The 22,670-nt window shown below is 51.0% G+C and overlaps 1 protein-coding gene across 1 annotated transcript; it reads right to left on the bottom strand.

The window, feature by feature from the left end:
- Positions 1 to 387: 387 nt before the first annotated feature.
- SELENOI (selenoprotein I) lies at positions 388 to 21,321 on the bottom strand. Its single transcript, NM_001031528.4, has 10 exons — positions 21,167 to 21,321; positions 10,743 to 10,811; positions 10,314 to 10,422; positions 8,900 to 8,974; positions 8,338 to 8,600; positions 7,150 to 7,258; positions 6,086 to 6,134; positions 5,610 to 5,790; positions 4,828 to 5,010; positions 388 to 3,015 (listed from the first exon to the last, which is right to left on the bottom strand). The coding sequence occupies exons 1-10, from the start codon at positions 21,212 to 21,214 to the stop codon at positions 2,899 to 2,901; spliced, it is 1,203 nt and encodes a 400-aa protein (NP_001026699.3). The 5' UTR covers positions 21,215 to 21,321; the 3' UTR covers positions 388 to 2,898.
- Positions 21,322 to 22,670: the final 1,349 nt, after the last annotated feature.

The raw sequence follows: 22,670 nt of genomic DNA, 5'->3' as shown, positions 1-22,670 counted from the left end.
GGAGGGATTTCACACTCCACGCTACCCTCAATGGAATGGGATGGTAGAAAGAGCGAATGACTTAATAAAAAGGAATCTTAAACCGTACAACAAAAGCCCCACGCACAGTTTTGCTATCAAACACGACGACCAAAAGCTTCATCCACAGCTCCCACTTGAGCACAAGGCAGCTGCTCTCCTGGACCAACCCTTGCAACGAACCTTGAACAGGTTTCTGCTATCGGGCTGGATTGAGATGGAAGAGATTGAAAGACTTTCCTTTTATCAGCTTAGCATGTCCGCCAGCAATGGAAGAAGCATCTCTGGAAGAAGCAGTGACACAGACCAGCCCCCAAGCGCCCAAGGAGACACCACCAGCAGAACACAAGCACCCTCAGATGCGGTTTAGCAAGGAATAAATTTATTTTTAAGACTTAAAACCATTCTTATTAATAAATAATTCGTTTCTCCGCATGCCACACCCCACCATGGGGAGATGGTTTGGTCTTCCCCATTCAAGTGTTTCCGCTCCCCCAAGAAGCTGGGATCAGCAAATCAACATCATTTCCAACAGCTCAGACAGAAACCCACCCAGCTTCACAGCAGCACGAGTTGGAAACGGCACTGGACGTACACTGAGACCAGGGCTGCTCTCACCTGGCTTTGCCACAAGCCTGGCAGCAGCAGCAGAGATGAGCCAGCCTGCTTTCCAGCACTGATTTGAGCAGATATTTTTTCTAGCTTCAAGGTGCATCACGTTAAGGCACCGAAAATCCAGGACTCTCCAAAAGATAAAGCCTGTGCAGATAGGAAGTGGTTCCAGTTTTTCAGAGGCATCTTTCTCCTCCAGCACAACACGCAGCTGCAGGATTTTAAGAGAGGAAGCCCTGCTCCCATGTATTTGTAACTTCAATTTTGTTGTTCTCATGGGCTGCAAGCAGCTCACAGCCAACGGACGCTGCATAGGTGCTAAGGAGACAAAGTGACATCCCAAGGGTGAGGTGGGACATCCGACAGCACGAGAGAAGAGCCCAAGTAACACGAGCTCCAGAAAATCAACCATCCAACTGCCACTTCTGCCCCGTGCTGCCAGCACAGTGCTGCTACCTGAACACAGCCCATCCCACCGATCCCTTGGGCGAGAGCACGGCTTACACTGCTCTCCCTCCATGATTGTATTTCGTTGCATTCTCCATCAAAAATTCCAGCACGGCCCAATTCTTTCTGTGCACTTCGGGTGTTTGGGGTTTGTTATTAAATTCTGTACAATGTCAGTAGGATATACCGTGTATGCTACTTTATTTAAGGACTCTGAAAACCGTTTGCCCCCCTCTCCCAGGCGAGCCGCCTTCGCAGACACGGAGCCAGACAGACACACAGACAGACCGACCGCCGGGTGCTGCCTCGGGGTTTCAAGTCTGCATGACAATGATTCAAATTCACACACACAGAACAAAACAAAACAAAACAAAAAAAAACACACCAAAAAAAAAATAAAAAGCATTAAATAGTAATTACAGTTTGAAGGTTCCCTAAGGCAGGAAGAAGGGACTCCACCTGCAGAAGGAAAAATGCTGTGACTGGGTGTCCACGAACCATGCCACACAATGATCAGTGTGTAAGAGACTTTGTTCCCATGATAGATTACATATGCACAATCTGCTGTGCTTGTTTGCTTCCGGATGCAGCCTTTCCAGAGCCTGGGTTTAAGCTACACTCTTCATTCAAGCACAGATCTTCATTAAATAAATTGAACAGGAAAGAAAAATCAGCGTTCGGTCTTCACCACCCCACTCAATTAACTCAATTATAAAAATGGTGTTTTCCTTAAAAAAAAAAAATCAATGCAAACATGTCTTTTACAAATGGACAGTAAACGAAGATATCCCTGGATGAGACATGCAGCTGCTGAGGACAACGAGCTTGAAAACAAAAGTGATGTTTGGAAAGTCACCACACACACACACACACACACACACCTGTGAGCTTCCTGAAAGTGCACACAGAACCAACACGACACACATTAAGGTGCTTCTCCAAGCTGTGGATTTGCTGCTGTCAGTGATCTGGTGGAAGGGCGATGTGCAGCCTGGCTGCACCGCTATGGAAGGAGAGGCTCAGGGACCCAGCAGAGCCAACCCTGAGCAGCAAGTTCATCACCCTGGAAGGAAGGGTTTGGCTCTGTGTTGCACAGGCTGATGTAAGCCACGTTTTGCTGCCATCAGAAAGCCCAGCTCGCAGGCAGGGAATGCACAAAGACAGCTGCAATGTGGTCCCAGTACCCACCACTTGGGCAAGGGAGAAGCAAGCTGCCTTCCCACTTTTATGTTCCTTTGAGCTCCGACTCCTAAGCCCCCTAAGTAAAACATTACTGTAAGTTTTGTGTGGTTTTAACTTAAAAAGAAAAAAAAGGTGCAAGCATTTGTCCAAATAAATGAGTGCAAGAAGGCAGGACAGAATGTGAGAGAACTGTCACCATCTGCTCCTTAAGTACCAGCCCAGGACGAAGGCTAAGAGGGTTAGGGAAAGACAGGAGCTCGACCACTAGGACGTCCCCCTGACCTTGCAGAAATCAGCTGTTATGCTGGGTTTGGTGATAGGTCAAGGTGCTTTGCTCAGGTAAAGCCATTTGCATCCCCAACCGGCTTTACCTGAACAAGTGCTGGGGATTGAGGTTGTACTGGGAACATTCAGCTGGTCTGAAATACAGTAGTAGTGACCTGAAGGCGACCTGAAGCTCGTCCAGCTTCACCCAAAACCGTAGGCTTGTGTTGGTTGAACAGCAGCAGAGGCTGCCCCATACCAGTCCCACCTTGGCTGCACCAGATACCGCGTGTACGTTGCCCTGATGTCTGTCCAGAGGATAGGTTTAGATCTGTGGTGATGGTTGAACTATATACAGGTATTTGCAGCAGATATTTACAGTACTTCTGCAGACCGCAAGCTGATTTTCTCTTCCTCCATTCCTAGTCAATCCGGCGTGGGTTTCTTTAGTGAGAAGGGTCGTATATTGAAGTGCCTGCTCAGTTGGCTCACCTGGGAACAAGGATAGAGTTAGCAAAGCTCATGGCACGAGGAGGAAGGCTGGCAGAGCCCTGCCACCCCGCTGCGCTTGCTTTCCCCATCATTGCCCACGCTGCATTCTCCAGATTTCCCCATGCCCTTCCCTGGAAGGTTTCAGGCAGCAGAGATTTGCAGCAGCTGGATGAGTGCTGAAGAACAGATGCCACTAGGAATAAGTTTCTTCTCTGAAAGAGTGGTGATGCAGTGGCACAGCTGCCCAGGGAGTCGGTGGGGTCACCATCCCTGGGATGTGGCACTGAGGGAAGTGGATAGCTATTGGACACGATGGGTTGGTTTGAGCTTGATGATCTTAGAGGTCATTTCCACTGATTCTATGATTCAATAGCCCATCCTGCCCCGGAGGAGGCTTGTCTCTATCCTGCCCTTCTCAGGCTCAGCAGTCCCTGAATGCATTCACAGTTAGAACTGGGGGTCAGGTGCTGGGCATCAACACAGGAGGGTTGCAGAGAGGAGGGTACCCATTACCAAGTTTTGGATCATCAGGTCCCTTTTACACCAGCCTGAGCTTTCACTGTGTCTTCTAAGAAATGAGACCACCACAAAGGGCTGAGAGCTGCAGTGGGAAAGCAGGGAATCTGCTTTATGGGGTGAGGGAAAGCATTCAGCCTCTCCTTTCAGTCATTGCAAAGCCAACGGGAAACAGCAAGCCAGGGTAGAGCATCCATTCCAAAATGATGCTCCCAGATACACAGTAATTTGGGATTGTGTCCCAGTCACTGCTCTAAAATGCTCTGCATCACTATTAATATTCTTCTGTCCTCAGAGTATACTGCACAGATGGGCCCCTGGAAAACTCAAAGTGGGGGCAACGCAAACTCGGAGGAGTATAGAGCTGGAAAACTCACTGCAGGGATGGGCAAGTCTGAGCAGATGGGATTACACCGTCCTCAGCCCCGTCTCCAACAATGACTCCAAGACCAAATTTATTTAAAGCTTCTTAGCTATTCAAATCCTTCTCGCACATAAGTCTCATTACACTAATTGGAAAGACAAGACAACGTGGGTATTACTTCCTTGCTGTAATTACAGCTCTAACTTGACTCACGGAGGCTCTATGTTAGTGATGCAGCACTGAGGGCACAGGGCTACCCAAGGAGGGTGCGTGGCATGGCAGCACCAGGGGGGCCCTTGCCCTACTTCCTCAGCAGCCTCCTGGGGCATTTCTAATAGGATTTGGCTTCCTCTGAATTTGCTTTCTCTCTTAATCAAAATTCAGGCAGAGTTCGCTCAGACCAAAGGGAGCGAATCGGTCCCTGGATCTCTAAACAGCCACAGCATCACCATGCTCCATGTCAGCTATGTGTCCCTCCCTGTGGCTCCAGATTGAGCTCAGCCACAGTGACACCCACAGCAGATCAACTTTTTATACTAAAACTCCCAAATTAAACACTCCCATCCACCGTGTAGACGTCACATCCACTGCTGTGGGTATCTATGGGAGCCCTTCCCACTGCCTCGGGGTGTGGGTCACCCAGATGGGCAGACCTATGAGCTGGTTCCTAAGTTAAAACCACACCTACAGCGTGCTAAACAGCAGCAGAGGTGCAAGGATTTGTTTCAAACTCCCGGATGGCATAGGAGCCCCCATCCACATTGTGTGAAGCTTGCTTTAAACCCAACCTACAGCCCAAGTCTCTCACTCAGCTCGAGTTCCTCATGGAGAGCTACGTGCACCGATGCCACCACTTTAAAGCAGAGCATTTTCTGCCCCGAGGAGCAGCTCCTGAACATTCAGCCCAATGTCTATGTGCCAGGTTCACCTACCACGACCACTCCATAGTGGATGTGCGCCAGGGTGAGGAATGCAGTTAGCAGGTAGAGGAGAAGCGTTTCGCTGCTGGGTGCAAACCCAGACATCACCATGAAGAGCACCAGGGCTATGGGCAGCAGCATCCAGTTCAGAGGCTGGCAGCGAGTGCTGCTCATCTGACAGACGATCAGCTGGCACTGAAGGGAGAGAAAGCAGTCAGAGCCTTCACCAGCACCAGCCCTGCAAACCCACAGCTGTACATAGCACAGGAGAAAGTCACAAAGGTACCTTTCACTCAGTTGCTTTATCAGGATCTGCCTGCACACCAGAATTCCTTACTATGGTTATCTGCACTGTGAGCAGCACGAGCTGCTGGGTCAGAGTGTGGACGTGGGGCAGTACAGACACACAGATGTGAGGTAACGAGCACAGGTAGCAGTGCTCAGCTCTCAAGCAGGCACAGATGCAATATGCAGCTAGATCAGGTTTGGACAAAAGCTTCAGTCCCTCCCATTTTAATTCTGTCCCCCAGAAAGAGTGTGCATAAACACACAATTATTTCTGTAGATCCTCAAGAGCTGAGAGCTGTAGCATCAATGCCTGTGATATTTGCAGACCCCAAGCCCTGTCTGTTTTGCTGCTCATTCTTTCAGTCAGAGCAAAACAGCACAATGGCCACAAGTTAAAACTTCACAGCTCCCTTCCTTCCTCTCACTCAGGCTGTGTTCTACTTCGTCATGGGAGGTTTCACACGCTTCCCAGGGGCTAAAATGAAGCATAAAGCAAAGCCACTCACAGAAATGTTAGCGAAGGCGGTTCCAACCATGAAATAGAAGAGCCTGGGATGGACCTCCAGGATGTCCATAGGTGAAACAAAGATCCAAGTGGTGCAGAGAGCAAAAAGCAACACTGGGGAGACCAGTGGCAGCATGACCTCGTAAACAGAGTGGTGCTTCAAGGTGTTATTTTTATAGGCCCTGAAAGGCAAACAGTCAATAAGCACAGTCACGTGAGGAAGATTCAAACCTTCATTGGTAACCCCAAACCCAAGAAGCTCCTGAATGATGTGGGCTGTGAACAACAGGACAAGCCTGCAGAAGCTGTGGGTTCTTCAGCAAGCTGCTGAACAGCCTGCACCCTGCAAAGCGGAACCCTCTGATGTACAGAAGCCACTTTGTCATCCTGAAAACATTCATCTGATAACTAAAAAAAAACTGTGAAAGGCTCTGGAAGCTCTTGCAAAGGTGCTAACGTGGGGAGGGAAGAACTTACTTGTAGAAGTTATACAGGCTCATCGGCAGCGTCACGGTGAGAGCACAAGCTGAAAGAGAAAGAGCCACATTACTGACAGTGCAGAGGAGGCTATCTATCCCGTGCACCCCGCAGTGGCTGTGCTCTGGTTTCAGCTGCTTGCAAGCAGAACAGCTCAGAGGTGCACGAAGAGCAGCTCCAAGCAGGTTTCCAAGCAGGTGCTTGAGATTCTGGTTCAGGAGTTGTAATTACAAGCTAAGGTGTGCTGCAAACTTTGAGTTCAACGAAATGAATTTTCAGCGTTTAAAAGCTGCATTAAGAAGCTCGGCGTTATGCTTGGAGCAGTTGCAAAGTTTAATTATGATACTGTCTTTGATGGGACCCTATAGTCAAAGCCATGAATGAGCATCACAACTCTTCCGTGTTTACGCAGCAGAAGGTATTTTAACAGAGCTGTAAATCTTCCTGCTTTTAATCACCTAACTCCTATTCAGACACACAAATCCCGTCCACATACACATCCTGCCCTATTTTTCACAAGGGAAAAGTGCATTTATTATTCATATATGAAAGTGTGTGGCTGCCAAAGGAAAGCTCAGAATACCCGCTTGCTTCAATCTGATGCTTGCACTTTTCTTAATGTAACAACCCAAGACACGTCGACTTGTAATTAAGTAGTAATAATTAGCCCCTAAAGAAAAGAGCCTAGAGTGAGAAAAGTTAAATGGGGGAAGATTTCTGAATAAGCCAAATTACATTAAGCAAAGCTAGCTCTCCCCAGGTTCCACCTGCATTATTCCCTGCTTTGCTCTGACACCATTAGGAAGAGCAGCCAGCCCTTCTGCAGGAAGGCTATGCACCCTTGGATTTAACTTCTGGATGGGTGCACAGAGGGCAGCACCCCCAAAGGGAGCTGCTTCCCCCACTCCATAGCTATGTCCTCCCACTCTGCAGCAGCCCCAGCTTTTCTCATCACAGCAAACAGAACATCGTTATAAAACAATTAAGACATTGGGTTTGGGGGGGGAAAAAAAAACAAGTTGATTTTTTTTTTAAAAGACAGGCTTCAACATGGAGTTTCTTACCAATAATCATTGTAGTGAATAGGTCTCTATATAAGAAATTAAACAGGAAAGGTGCATACCAGGCCTCTACTCCCACAATGGCTGTCACTATGTAGACAATTGAAATGGTCTGAAAGAAAGCAGAGGACAAGCAGGCGTGAGCAGGACGTAGCTCAAGGGGAATGGCAGCTTGACAAGTGCACTCTGAGCTACATCAGGTGCAGTTATCCCCACTGATCAGAAGTTTAAAACAATATAAAAGCATCCCTTGTGTTGCTGCTGCTGCAGGACAACACAACCAGGATCTGCTCCTTGCAGCTGGAGCAAAGATGCCCTCACACAGCTTGAAGTGTAACATGGAGATGTGTTCCATATTACACGTCGCAGTGATCAGCTCTGGATTCCTGTTACCCATCTGCTGAAGCCATTACTGAGAACAGGCTACAAAAGTATCCTTCGGTTGCAATGGTATTCCTCAAGCTGTGTGTAGTCCTCTACCCCCCCTCCCTTCAGAATATGGTCATAGCTACATTTTACCAGTGGAGATGATTACTGCAATTAACACAGCTGCTTTGGTTACTCTTCTTCCAGCTCGCTGCATTTCCCACCCATGATCTAGCAAGCCAGAATACAAACGGCGTGCTGCTTGGTGCTGCAGCCTGGCTAGGACAGGCAGCTGAAAGCAGCAGGGCTGAATTTTACCCATTTTGCCAAACTGCAAAAGGCAGCCCGAACTTCTAGGCTTGAAAGTAGCCATCTTAGTGACAAAGTAGAGCAACTATTTAGGTAGCTAGGACATGGAGAGCAGCTAGGAACCAGGGCAGAGGAAACACGAGGCAATATCCATTCTTCAAGCCTTGTTTCTTGCAGAAAGTCATAGAATATCCTGAGCTGGAAGGGATCCCTAAGGATCACCAAGTGCAAAACCAGAGTTCCTTGGATTTAAGATTCTGAAGAAGTTGTATTCCTAGTGTCACATGACAGCGATTTATGAAAGCAACCTCAGCTCAAAGTGATGCCAACAGCCTGCTCCCTTCTGCACACAGAGGACTCCTTGTGCTGCTGAGTGCCTCCTGCTGAACACACCCCCCCCCAGAGCACTGCACTGCAAAGCTTTGGGCCTTTCACACCTCAGCACTACACTCCAGGCACGTCAGCAACCCGCTGAGCTTCTGCTGAAGGCAAGCAGTGGCTGTGGTGCATACTTACCACCTGGCTGATGTCATATCCCCAGGGCAGGAAGAGAATCCCTGTGTTATACTTCTCCCAATGGGAGAGGATGAATGAAAACAACACCACCCATAAGAGGAGGTAGAGAACGAAGACACTGACACCCGTGGAGCCCCGGCCAAAGGTGGAGTAGACAGTCACAACGAAGTACACACAAGCCCAGCTGTCCAGGCCATGGTCAAAAAGCTCTCCTAGGGGTGTGCTGGAGTTGGTCCTGCGAGCTTGTTTACCATCAACACCATCTGGGAAGAGAGCAAGGAGAAACAGGAGTTTTTGCTGGATACGTTCCAAAATGGTGAGTTTTGTGGATCACCTCCAAGCCAGTTCCACCATCCTCCTTTAGCATCGGCTGCTCTGGGCCAACCTTCCTCCCATCCACTTTGCAAAACACTTCCTGGAAACTGGTCTAGAGCAGGGCATGGCTGAAGCTCAGAATCAAAGACGCCTCAGTGGGCTCAGAGATAAGCCAACATGCACCTGCAGCAAGAACACAACCAACAAAACCCCCCTTCTCCCCCCAGACAGCCAGATGAAGTCTTACCTAACGTGTAGGCAATGAAGTTGAGGAGACCCACAACGACCCATACTCCATTTGGAACGTGCTGGTGGTCAGGAGCTGCAGGGATCAGAAAGACCCAGGAGTAGAGAGCTCAGCATGTATGCTCAGTGGGTTTATTTTGGCACAAGACACACACAGCACAGACCAGCAGGTCACCAGGACAAAGTACCCACACAACTCAGTGACTGAGATGGCAGCTCTTCAGGATGAGGTAGCAGAGCTGTTCCACAACAGGAAACCTACGACTTCACTTTCCAAGACATACTTGTCCTCTGTCCCCAGGTGTCCAGTGACAGGATCTAAAATCTTGTGATGGCAGCTAGCAAACGTGGCCCAAATGCATGCCACGGAAGTGGGTGCAGATCAAGCACTCCTCCACAGCCAGCTCAACAAGCAGAGTCTCTTGGGGATGTGATTCCATGGCTCTATGTGGTTACACCCTACCTCTGCAGCCACACGTGGGGAATCCCCTCCCGGTCTGCAGAGTGCATCTCCACCAATTGAAACTCAGTTCTTCCCTAATAGCCTCTCCTCCTTCTCTCCTCCAGCACTCTCAGCAGACAGCCAGCTGAGCTGTTTGCAACCCTGGGAGCCCAAAGGTACACCTGAAAAAAGCAGGAAGCTGCTTCCTGGCACAGCCTCCCATGAGGATGAATGGAGGTCTCCTATGGGCAACAGCAATGCCACTGAATGCTGCTGTGGATTGACACCACAAACTGTTCTGAGCAACCTAAACCAAATCTGTCAGGGGAGCTAAAATATGGAAAGAAAACTACTGATAAGTGACTGAGAATTATCATGCTGTATTCATACTCTCCCTGGGACATTCCCATGAGCAAGAGGACAACTTAACTTTCAAATTCATTAACAGATTAACAGTGGTTCTGTTACACGTTTAGAGCTGTGAACAACCCTGCACGATGCAGAACAGTGAAATGGCCTTTGTTAGTTTGAATGCAGGGCCAGCATGTTTTTGCAAGAGGGCAATTAGCTGGGATGCGAATTAAAAGGCTCTACTTGCTGACTTCAGGGAAGCAGAGTTTCCCACATTACCTTTTTCCCACACTTTTGATTTCAAAATGAGGGCACTAGCTCCAGTCCACTGTGAAAGCAGAGCTGAATCCTCCTCACATTTGGCCATTCCTTCCTCTTTCACTTGCACACAGCCAGCCAGGAGCAAATGCACCCACCAGCAGGAAGGTGTCGCTTGGACAAGTCCTCACTGCAAAGCCCAGAAACTTCAGCCCCTGAACACCATCCCTTCCTGACACTGCCATCTGCCTGGGAACACCCAGGCTGAAAGTGCTTTGCAACGAGCACAGGAAGTCACAGCAAAGGAGGTGACAGCTCACACCCTTCTGATGCTTTACATCCAAACAGAAAAAGGCAGCCTTACCAGAAGCGTAAAAGTCAGGGTCAAAGTATGCCATGAGGAAGAAGTTGAAGACAAGCAGCAGGAAGCCAGAAAACGTTATGAGATTTGGGGCCAGCCACGTAGGGAAGATCTATGGGAAAGCAGCAAAAGAACAAATGAGCTCATTAAAATGTGCAACAAGGCTGCTCCTAGCTGCAACAGAGACCTCGTTACAATCATCCGGGTGTTAGACAACACTGCTTGGTTGCATTCAACATTATGGGCAGCACAAAGCTTCAGGCTGCAGCGCAGTGAGCTCAGGGCAGGCTGCCAGCTGGAAGGTCATGCCCACTTAATTAGTCACACCCCAAAGGAAGCAGGTCTTTTCACACAAGCGGGGCCTTTCGGCTGCAGAAGTCTTGGTAGCAAGTGGTGTTCTGCTGTCCCAGTCAGGGCAGGAGGAGGTCTCACCTTCACTATGGTGTTCCAGAAGGGATGCATGACGTACAGAGACAGAGGGTTGCTGTCCACGGCACTGTACTGTGAACGAGAGGGGAAATGAGAGACAAAAAATGATAGTTAGGGCTCCAAGATCTCTTGCAGCATGTCAAAGAACCTGAATGTCAAGGCTTCCCTTGCTACCCAAGTCTTTGCATTGTAGGAATGCTTGAGCCAGGAATGGAGTTATATACAAAGGGCAGTGAGCAATCACAAAAGTCCTGCGTAAGAGCTGGTACGTTTCAGGCCATATTAAACCCATTGAGATGACAGCTCTCGCTGTCACGCTCATCTCCAGTCACCTGGAAGAGACCTTCTCCTTCCAGAAAGGCAGAAGATGTTTATAAGCAAGAGCTCCAACCCCCGCCCTTGCTCTGCAGGACCTAAATCATAGAATCATAGGTTGGAAAAGACCTCTAAGATAAGTCCAACTGTCAACCCATCAGCACCGTGCCCACTAAACTACATCCCTAAGTGCCACATCTCCATGTTTCCTGAATGCCACAAACACCACTGCATACCCGTGATCACCTCCAAATCCTACACATCCCGTTACAATTTAAGCAGCAAAGGGCCATTTGGCAGCCCCCAGCACAGCTGACCTGGGCTGGATGGAGACGTGGGGCATGGAAATAAAAGACCCAAACAAACAAACGGAACAGGTTCCACCTCAAAAGTTACATTTCGCCATCGTTTGGCTCTCAAAGCACCGCAAGCTGTTATCTGCTCTCCAGCTCACAGCCTTTTCCCAGCCAACATCACTGTCTAAAGTCCTCTTCCCCAAGAATCACTTCGATAAGTGTCCCAAGAAAAACAGCTCCATATACTACAACACTGCACAGCTGGCATGCTCCAGGCGATGAACCCTGGGACAGCGCCCACACGGCGCCAGGCATTGGTGCTTGCTGTCACCCCACGGCAGGGGAAAGCTCAAGAGCAATGGGAGGGAGAGTGAACAAAGCCTCCACCCAACCAGGGACACAACCTATGCTCTCTCTGAGATAAGGGGAATTTGGTTGCTCAGAGGAAGCACAGCAGCACTCAGTCCCCAGCCCTGAACCAACCAGCGCCTCCCCATGCTGGTGCCTCTCAGAGCTCTTCTCTTTGGCTGCAAATCAGGTTGGATGTTAGGAAAAATACCTTCTCTCAGTGGTCAGGCATTGGAACAAGGCTGTCCAAGGAGGTGGTGGGGTCATCACCCCTGGAGGTGCTCCAGAACTGTGGGGATGTGGCACTGAGGGACGCGGGCAGTGGGCACGGTGGGGTGGGTTGGGGTTCCACATTCCTGGTGGGCTCAATCCCACCTTCAGCAGATATTTCTGCTCCCAGCCCTTCCCTTCCCACCTGATCCCCATGACGGATCACTCTGCTTCACTAGGAGTTAACCAAGCACTATTAACATGCTCGCCTTGATCCTACAGCACCAGCAAGCCCACAGGAGCTGCAGCAGAGCAACAAAAACCCCGAGCTTGACATCGTATGAGACGAGGGCTAAGCCATGAGGAATTTCCATCCCAGCTTAGCGCAGTTTCAGAGGACAGAATTTCAAACACTTTATGAGATAACACGATTTGGGCTAACTACCAACTAGGGGAGGAGAGCTGGAGACTGATTAAATCTCATTACCCCCGTAACAGCCTGGAACAAGAAAACAGATGCCTCACCAGGAGCATTCTGGAGTCTGCTCCTGTTTGGAAAGCACCCTGGGGAGGTTTCCAGGCCACATCCCAGCACATCTCTCCTCTCTCCACACACTGGGGGTAAGAAGCAAGAAGCAGCTTTTCCCCACGCTCCCAACTTGTACGCAGAGCTCAAAGATCCAGAATGACCCTATTTTGGGGGGGTAATGCTCAACTGTTTTGCAGAGGCTTACCGATGCTCTGGTTCCCTTTCCAGAAGGTTGGGGCTAATGGCCATGAGGCTCTAAGCACGGCAGTGCTTCACTTACCACACATGTACCTGCTGTCCTCCAGCTGCCTCATCCTTCCTGCAAACCAGCATCTCCTTCTCCATTCTGAACCTCTACACATCCATCTAATGACTAACATGCACCATTCGTCCTTCCTCGAGTCATTTTTCTATCAGGGCCAGCTGTCAGGACTCAGATTTCTGCCTTATTTTCAGGGAGGGAAGGACAAATGGAAGGAATTTTATATGCCCCAGAGGCTCCTTCTCAAAGCAGACAGACGGCTGTAATGGACACTGCTCTAAAATAGCACCGTGCACACAGACACTGCTTCTCCTTACAATGGCAGGAAGGATCCACTCCCATGGGGTTTTGGTTTGAAGCTTCACAAGAATACAGCCCAGCCAACTTTGCAGCTTCAGTCTCACACTTGGCACCTTGCAGCTTCCCTGTGCTCCATCCCTGCCAGCTGAGCCCCTTGCATCCAGTCAGCTTATGCACATGCCCTCCACTCTCTCACCTACACATTCCCTGGCCACACAGCACAGGGATACTTCGCATCAGTACTGAAATGAGATTTACCTCCGGGAGGCTTTTTCCAAGTAAACTGGTATCATCTGCCCTAAAAACCCCTTCCAGGCTGAGGCTTCCTCCATCCACCGCATCCCATCTTCAGTTCTGCAGGACAACATTTCCAAACAAAGGAAGCTATAGGAAAGGCTGTAAATACAGGCAGCACCCCAACATGGCCCATAGGACACCACAATGGTCCCGGCTGCCATGGCACAGCACTGAGCTGGTGCCTATCATTATGGGAGTTAGGGACAGGAGTGGCTCTTACAGCTTAAAACCAGCATCAGTTGTGCAAATGGAACATTTCTGTCCTATAAGGAAAGGCTGAGAGCTGGGATTGTTCAGCCTGGAGAACAGAAGGCTTTGGGGCAACGTCACCGGGGTCTTTCAGCACTTAAAGGGAGCTTATAAAAAAAGACACAGCCTGGTAGTGATAAGACATGGGGTAATGGCTATAAACCAAAAGAGGTGAGGCTGAGGTTAGATGTTAGGAAGAAATTCTTTACTCTGAGGGCGGTGGGGCCCTGGCACTGCTGCACAGAGAGCTGTGGGTGCCCCATCCCTGGTAGTGCCCAAGGCCATGGATGGGACTTCAAGCAGCCCGGTCTATGGGAGGAGTCCCTACCCACAGCAGGGGTTGGTCCCTTCCAATCCAAGCAATTCTATGATATTCTGTGATTTCTGGAAGATCCAATTACACGCCCAAGGAAGAGATGCATATTTATAGCCCTGATTCTCCTAATAGCTCTCCTGACCAATAAAACAATGCAGCTTTTAAGTAATCCAGCCACCAACAGCAGAAAGCACTCCATCATACTGGCACCCAGTGCCAAACACACAAAGAGCTTTGGGGTGGGCTGGAGGAGCCCCGAGGCGAGAGGAAAGCAGAAGCAGCCCCAGCACATCCAGAAGGCCATTTCCTACAAATCTCCTTAAGTGCAAAGGGGGCACAGGGCTAAGAGCCTCTTCCCATGGGGCCCGAGGTAATCCAGGAGGCTGTGAACTCGACAATCCACAGCAACTGTCATCAAGTAGAGCTGTGCCAGCACAAACAAGCCACGTTTGCACTATGCCCACGCTCTGCTGATGCATTACAAGCCACATCATGCTTTAATGGTACTTATTAACTTGAGTCCTGCTGATCTTCCCTACGGTCAGTTCTCAGGCGGTGTAAGAATGGAGTATGTTGGCAGTGGTGAGCACAGGACTGTCGTGTGAACCGAGGGCTTGGCTCAGAGGGATGCCAGCATCCCCAACACTACAAGCCTCAATGCTGGCGCCATATCCCTGCTTTGGCCATTTTTCAGTCTTCATTCTGTAGAGGTTGGACATACAGGGACTCTAGCAAAGTCAGAACTCTTTTCCTGCAACACTGAGAAGCCTTGCTCGCACTCTCCAAGCCCCACAGTGCAAATTAAATTGGGCAAGCAGGATTTCTGCCCTGCCCATAGCCTCTCATGGTCAGAACCACAGTTCCTGCTGAGACTATCCCTGCCTTCTGCAAGCACACCCATAGGTGCATACACATAGCAAAGCCAGTGGGGAGAGGCTCGTTCTTCCCTGCAGATCAGGAGGCAGGAAAGGTGCTCAGGAGTGCACAGCAGCAGCGCTCATTGAAACAACAGCTTTATGTCACTGCATTATCTCTATGCAGAGATAGAAAACAAGCAGTGGGATGCACAGCACCAGTAAAAGCCATCCAGGCAGAGCTGATACCCAGAGCTGGCCGCACGCTGGGTGCTGAATCCTGCCTATTTCAGCCACATCCAGGAGCTCGCTGTGTTTGGGAGCATTAAATATCTGTGGCTGCAGGAAGGCTGCACAGATGGTGAGCACGGGGTGGGAGAGCTCACGGGCTGGTGGCAGGGATGCAGCTCAAGGAGGATCAGCCAGCAACAAGCTCCTGGAACGGGGAATCAAGGGATCAGGGCAGGAAAAAAAAGCAGAAACGTTAAATGTTATGATGCCGTTGCAACAACCACCAAACCTTCTTACTCTTGCTTAAAGCAGGAGGGCTGATGTACACGAAAGTGAATGAGACTTCAAGCTGACAGATGTGGGAGCCTGCTCCTGGTGCCAAAGGGGAGCAGGCGAGTTGGTGTGGAAAGAGAATTCATTGTGATTCCCCTAAAAAGAAGTTGGTCCAATTTTTAACTATACCTATGAAAGGAAAACACAAACCCACGCACATCAGGAGATGACTGCAGATGAAGCAAGGCATCGCCAGGAAGGAGGGGGAGGGCTACCTTCAAGTTTCAACAGAGGCATTTTGAAAGAGACAAACACTTTTTCCCCCCCTCCCTGCCAAAGCACCTAACCTTACCCTGTCTCTTTCCATTCCTTCCTTTCTGCAAAGAGGAAATCCATAATTGACAAAAATACAGCAAAATACGCATTACTTTGCAAGCCCTGGCAGCTGCTTTGTGCAGGGCTCAAAGCACAGCGAGTCGGGGCAGTTACACAAGCCCTAATAACGAAGCCATTTCGTGAGGCAGCCATGGGAAGGGAGGTGTCAGTTTCCACAAGGTTCTCTTCCGAGCAGTCCCAGCAGCCAAGAGCTCGCTGTTAATTAGCAGAGAGTGACTTCCACGGTGGAGTTCCTTGCAGCTGAGATTCAACAGGCAACAAAACACCCAACAGCAGACTTTCTGTGCCACTCCTGAGACCTGAGGTGGACTGATCCTCCCTGTGGTTTCTCATACTCCATAGCAAACAGGAATGTTTCTCAGACCTCAAGGGGGAAGCTACAACCCCTCCAGGTTAATTGCATTAATTGCCCAGCATCCCTTCCCCACCCAACAGAGGACTGCTGTGGTAGAACACACACAGATTACCTCCTGGAGAATCATAGAAGCATGAAGGTTGGATAAGACCGCTGAGATCAGCGGGTCCAACTATCAGCCCATCCCCACCATGCCCACTGACCCACATCCCTCATCTTCATGTTTGAATAGCTCTTAAAAGAGCCACCACCTCTGCAGTATGCAACCTACACTATTTTTAAAGCCATTTAACACCATGGGCCAGCCCTGCCACTCTGAGAGCCAAAAGCTCTGGGCCACAAAGTGGCATCCCAAAGGTGAGCTGCTCCATCCTTACGTGTCACTGCAGCCATTGATCTGGGGATGGGCTCTGCCCCAACATCAAGCAGGACAGCAGTGGAGGAAGGTGTGTGCAAAGGCACCCAAAGCAAAAATGCAAAGTAAAAGACAGATCCTTGAATCATTTGAGTTGGAAGGGACCTTTAAATGTCATCTTGTCCAACTTCCTTGCAATGAACAGAGACATCTACAGCTCAATCCGGTGCTCAGAGCCCCGTCCAGCCTGACCTTGGGTGTCTGCACGGGTATCCACCATCTCTCTGGGCAACCTGTGCCAACCTCTAAGATCACAGTGACCCCAGCGACCTCCTTGAAGATAGAAATGGGGAAAATGGGAATCCCTAGCCAAAACGTGCTTCAGTATCTTTGGTATTGAATCTGGCAGAGGTTGAAAATTCTGAATTTAACAAAAGAAAAGAAGAAAGATGAAAAGCACCTCTATCTTCTAGCTGCTCACCTTAACAGTTGTGAAATCTGGGAGTACTATGGGGCTTCGGGCACTCTGTGCAACACAGCACTCTAGGAAGTAGTCGTTTAAAGGCAGGCACATGCAGTGCCTCAGAACAATTAAAGGAGCTGTTGGGGAAGGAGTTAAGTGATTCAAGAACAGGGCTCAAAGGGCTCTTTTCTCCTGCACCACACCCTTCCTTGCTAAGGACCCTGCAGGAGAAGCCAAGCCAAGCCTCAAGCCTCCCATCCAGGTTGCTAACATCAAAAGCCTCTCTTGCTGCTCTCACTACCAGCTGCGTTGTTGTTCCACTGGTCTGAAGAGCCACTGGCACACATCTGGGTGTCTGCAGAGATCTCTTCAGGGCTCGTATTTCCAAAGGAGCCTGTGTGAGGCTGCCAGGACAGCTTTCAGTCATCTGCTTCCTGCAGTGCAGCATCTGCAGCCCTGCTCTCCACAGCACTTGGATCTGAAGGGAAGAGGATTTCCTGGGGCAAGACAAATATGTTCAAAGCACCCACGTACCTGTGTGCTCGTGCCTCTACCTGGGTGATGCTCTCACATGAGCATTCTTCTGTTTGGCTCTGGAAATCAGGAATCAAATCAATGAAAACCCTACAGTAGCTTGTGGCAATTCTATCATATAAGGAGATATAGGATTCTCCATACAATTTTCTCCTCACAGTGTCAGCTCTAAGAAATAGTATACTAAGTGGCACCTTACAGAGCACCTTTCTCACTGGGGTAACTGCCCAGCACTTCCTGGCATAAAACATCTGCTATGTGGGAATGTGCACATGGCCACAGGGCTCGCTTGCTCTGCACCATACAAGACATCTCCTCCTCCAGGAGTGCACAGCTGGAGAAGGTTCTTTCCTTCCTTCTCCTATGCAAGAGACATCACCCATTAGAGCTCTCCATGCACAGGTACATGCAAGGTGCTCAACCAATGCTCCGACCTGCTGAGAACCCAACACCAGGACAATGGCACAACTCGCAGTGCTGTCGCCATCCTCAGCCCAGCAAACATGACAGCAACACTATGAGGGCTTTGTGCCACTGCCCACGCAGGTAAGGAGACAAAAAGCCTTTCACAAGAGCACGGGCAAGCGGGCAGCTGCCAGCCTCCTCCGCAATGTTGCTGCAGTCACCACTGCCCCCTGCTCAAAGCATGGGCACAGGCATGGAAGGATTTCAGGGTGCAGCATTTCCCAAAGCCCCAGTTCACTTTCCTCTCACAGAGCTTGCTCCCAAAGCATCCCATCCCACCTTTGGACCCAAGCAGGACACGTGTCATCACCTCCCCTCTCGGGGCGCAGCTCCTGTGCCATGCAGGTGCAGTGCCCCAACGCCCTGCTTTCCCCTATCTCCCCCCGCCCCTGGGGCATAAATCACCCCCAGCAAAGATAACACTGGGCCAGGAAAGCCTGCAGGAACCTTGGGACACCAAGGATTGGTGGAATGGAACCCAAAACACTGCGAGCAGCCATGGAAGCTGGCACCACCACCAAGCCGCAGCGCTCTGCCCTCATTCAGTTTCCCTTTCTGCAGCTGCTCCTGGCACTGTGGCAGCCCCCAGAAATGAGTCCCAGGAGCTGCAAAGACTGCATGCAGCTCATCGAGATGCACAAGAAGCAGCAATACCAGCGCAGCATGCAACACACGAAGCATCCTTCCCCTCTCTTCTGCATCCAGCTCCAGGCACCACACACCACAAAGCCTGCACAAGGGCGAGTTGTTTGGGTTGCTCTGCAAAAAAAAACAGGACTTGGGGGCAGTCTGGAAGGAAGAAAGGTCTTTTTCCTCAAGAATGCAAAACAGGAGCAGACATCTCTGTGAGCGTTCCAAACGGACCCACTTTCCCCTCTGCTCACTGTTTTATAGAAGCTCGCCAGAAAGTGATTTGCAGGCTGGCTTTGAAGAAGCAGATTGTGACTTCTGGCATCCAACTGCAAGGTTTGCAGCCCCGAACAGCAGAGCCTGGCTGAGGGCATTCAGCGCTGAACAGTAACAGAGCACCTGGTTTTGGCCAAAGGCATTCAGCATTCAGACAGGAAGGTCAAGGCATGCATTGCTCTGCAGCCTTAAAACAAGCTTTATTTCTGATAACAAGCCCTCCGATCTGCCAGAGCTATCAGTCCTCTGCACCAACCTGATGAGCAGGAGGTAATGTTGGGGCAGACTCACTTAGGATCTGTTTGGCTTTCTGACCACTGTGAGCAGCATCTCCTGGGGAAGCCTCAGCACTGTCAGGCAAGGGGGTGAATTTGGTACAGCAGAGAAACCTTTCTGTCCCATGGCTTAAGTTATATCCAAAGGTGCATACCCAAACAGTACAACCTCCTGCTGAAGAAGTGACAGAGGTACAATTAAAGGTTAAGCCAACGCTGAACGTTTTGCTGCACAACCCCCTTGTACACAAGAGCACTTCAGTGTCCCATCAAGAGCAGATCAAGGGCGGAGGAGCTGATGGAGGATGGATCCCTCCGTGTCAGCCCCACCAGCACCGAGCCAGCCTGTGCCAGAAGGCACACACCACCTCCCCCAGCCAGAAACGTGCACACTGCAAAGCTGAAGCCATCTGGCTCCCGACTCACCATCTGCACTCCTGGCAGCCACAGGAGGAGCAAGAGCTGGAGGAAGCAACCTTGCAGAAAGTGCTTCTGCTCCAGGAAAACCAACCATCACTGCTGGGAGCGCAGCTCCTTCCCTTGTTGCCTCCTCCAGGCTTTTCTCCAAATCTATAACATGCTGGCCAAAGCAGCAAGAGGAACAGAGGGACTCCTGTAGCACAGGTATGCTTCTGGCTGTGCATCCCCTTTTTGGCTGGTCCCACCTCTTTCCAGCTGTGGGTACGTACTCAAGTTACATGGCTGAGGTTTAACACAGGATGCAAAGAAAGCCACGCAGCAAAAGCTAAGCTGCTCTCCTGACATTTTGTATTGACATCCATTCACACACCCCCCACTCTGCACTCTCCTTAGGAGCATTTTACACTGTTGCAGAAGTTTTCTGGCTGTACCCAAAAGGAAAACCAGCAGTGACAGACCCAGGGTCACCAGGTAAGGAAAGGGCACAGGAGGACAAGGTGCAATGCCCACAGCAAGGCTGGAATGCGCCACTCAGTATCACAGGGTTGTTGTGCTGCTTCATCAAGGCTAAAATAGCATAGTAAAACAAACTCCCAGAGCAAACAAAGACAAGCAGAGCCCTGCCAAGCAGACAGAGGCATCATACAGCAGACATGATGCGCTTTGAGTGCTAATTGTGAACGTGCCTGCTTTTATCAAAGTCCTTATTGACTCAATAAAACCACAATCTTTCAAGCAAGGCTACTCCTGCCAGCGAGACCGCAGCCCTGCCCCTGGAGCACAGGCTCTGCTGGCTTCTGCCTCTTGGTCCAGCTGGGAATAGAAACTCTGTACCAGCAAGGTTCACACGTTGCTTATAGTGGTGGAAAGTGAGGGTGGAAAAGGAGGGCATGAGCAAGCCCCAGCCATGATTGAACACACAGACTGCTCCAGGAGGAGAGCAGAGCAGCATGGACATCTCTACCTACCTTGAATACCTCCACGGATGGTGACCCTACTACCTCCTTGTGCCAATGACTGCCCACTCTTTGAGAGAACAGATACTCCCTAATATCCAACCTGAACATGACACCCCATCGGCCCCCAAAAGGACAAAAGCACCACAACTGACACTTCATATGACCACTGCATCCCCCTCTGTGGGGCAAAGCCCCATGGAAATTACCTCCCACCCTCTCCAAAGCATCAAGACTCACAGCAGCCCCCCCCCCCCCCCAGCAGCAGCAGCAGGACCCCTCCATGGGCACAAAGACCTACAGCCAAAGGACCCCACAGTGTCCCACTCCCCTCCCAGCCAAAGGACCCCACAGTGTCCCACTCCCCTCCCAGCCAAAGGACTCCACAGTGTCCCACTCCCCTCCCAGCCAAAGGACCCCACAGTGTCCCCACCCCACAGCCAAAGGACCCCACAGTGCCCCACTCCCCTTCCTGCCAAAGGACCCCACAGTGTCCCACTCCCCTTCCCGCCAAAGGACTCCACAGTGTCCCACTCCCCTTCCCGCCAAAAGACCCCACAGTGTCCCCACCCCACAGCCAAAGGACCCCACAGTGCCCCACTCCCCCTTTCAGCCAAAGGACCCCACAGTGTGTCCCCTCCCTCCCCCACGGCCAAAAGGCCCCACAGCGTCATCGCACCCTCAGCCAGAAGACCCTATATTGTGTCCCCCCTCCAGCAGCAGGGCCCCAACCACCAGATCCCCACTCCCCACACATTCCCGACATCTCTCCCCCCCTCCAGGCTCCCACGGACCTCCAGGCCGCACTCTCGGCCTCACTACCTTATACTTGCTGAAGCCGGCCAGCTGCTCGGCCGTCACGTACTCCATGGCGCCCGCACCGGCCCGACCCGGCCGCCCCACACCACCCCACGCCGCGCCCGCTCGGCCCCCACCGGCCGCCGTAGGCCGCCTCCCGCCGCCGCATCGGCCCACCCGGCGTGGCCGTGACGTCACCGCGCCGCGCCACCTCCCACCGCGCGGCGCCGCATTACCCAAGAGCGCCCCCTGGCGGCCGGGAGGGCTCTCTCTGAAATCTCATCGCGTCAAAGAACGGGGTTGGGTTAGAAGGGACCTTAAAGCCCACACGTGACATAGGGACACCTCCTTTAGGGCCCACACATGGCCTTGGGCAGCTACTACTCCAGCTGGACTGCCACAAGTCCATGGGACCGGATGAGAATCACCCGAGAGTGCTGAGGGAACTGGCGGAGGTGATAGCCGAGCCGCTTTCCATCATCTATCAGTGCTCCTTGTTGACAGGTGAGGTCCCAGAAGACTGGAGGCTTGCCAGTGTGACTCCCATCTACAAGAAGGGCTGCAGGGAGGATCCGGGGAACTACAGGCCTGTTAGCCTGGCCTCAGCGCCGGGGAAGGTTATGGAGCAGATTGTCTTGAGGGAGATCACGCGGCACATGCAGGTCAACCGGGGGATCAGGCCTAGCCAGCATGGGTTCACAAAAGGCAAGTCCTGCTTGACCAACCTGATCTCCTTCTATGATCCAGTGACCCATCTGGTGGATGAGGGAAAGGCTGTTGATGTAGTCTACCTAGACTTCAGCAAAGCCTTTGACACTGTCTCCCATGTGGCTTGGACAGGTACACTCTTGGCTGGGTAAGGAAGTGGCTGGAGGGCCGGGCCCAGAGAGTGGTAGTGAATGGAGTTAAATCCAGCTGGCAACTGGTCACGAGTGGTGTTCCCCAGGGGTCGGTGCTGGGGCCTGTCCTCTTCAGTGTCTTTATTGATGACCTGGATGAGAGCATTGAGTGCACCCTCAGTAAGTTTGCAGGTGACACCAAGTTGGCTGGAAGTGTCGATCTGCCTGAGGGTAGCGAGGCCTTACAGAGGGATCTGGATAGGTTGGATAGCTGGGCTGAAGCCAATGGAATGGGATTCGACAGGACCAAATGCAGGTTCCTGCACTTTGGCCACAACAACCCCAGTCAATGCTACAATCTTGGGGCAGAGTGGCTGGAAGACTGTGTAGAGGAAATGAACCTGGGGGTGTTGACTGACGCTAGACTGAACATGAGCCAGCAGTGTGCCCAGGTGGCCAAGAAGGCCAATGGCATCCTGGCTTGTATCAGAAACAGTGTGGCCAGCAGGAACAGGGAAGTAATTGTCCCCCTGTACTCAGCACTGGTGAGGCCACACCTCGAGTACTGTGTTCAGTTTTGGGCCCCTCACTGTAAGAAAGACATCGAGGCCCTGGAGCGTGTCCAGAGGAGGGCAGCAAAGCTGGTGAGGGGTCTGGAGCACAGGCCTTATGAGGAGCGGCTGAAGGAG

The sequence above is a fragment of the Gallus gallus genome, chromosome 3, assembly GCF_016699485.2.
Source record: "Gallus gallus isolate bGalGal1 chromosome 3, bGalGal1.mat.broiler.GRCg7b, whole genome shotgun sequence".
In the NCBI taxonomy this organism is placed as follows: Eukaryota; Metazoa; Chordata; class Aves; order Galliformes; family Phasianidae; genus Gallus; species Gallus gallus.
The sequence above is the reverse complement of the archived record's forward strand: the minus strand, read 5'-3'. Positions and strand labels throughout refer to the sequence as shown.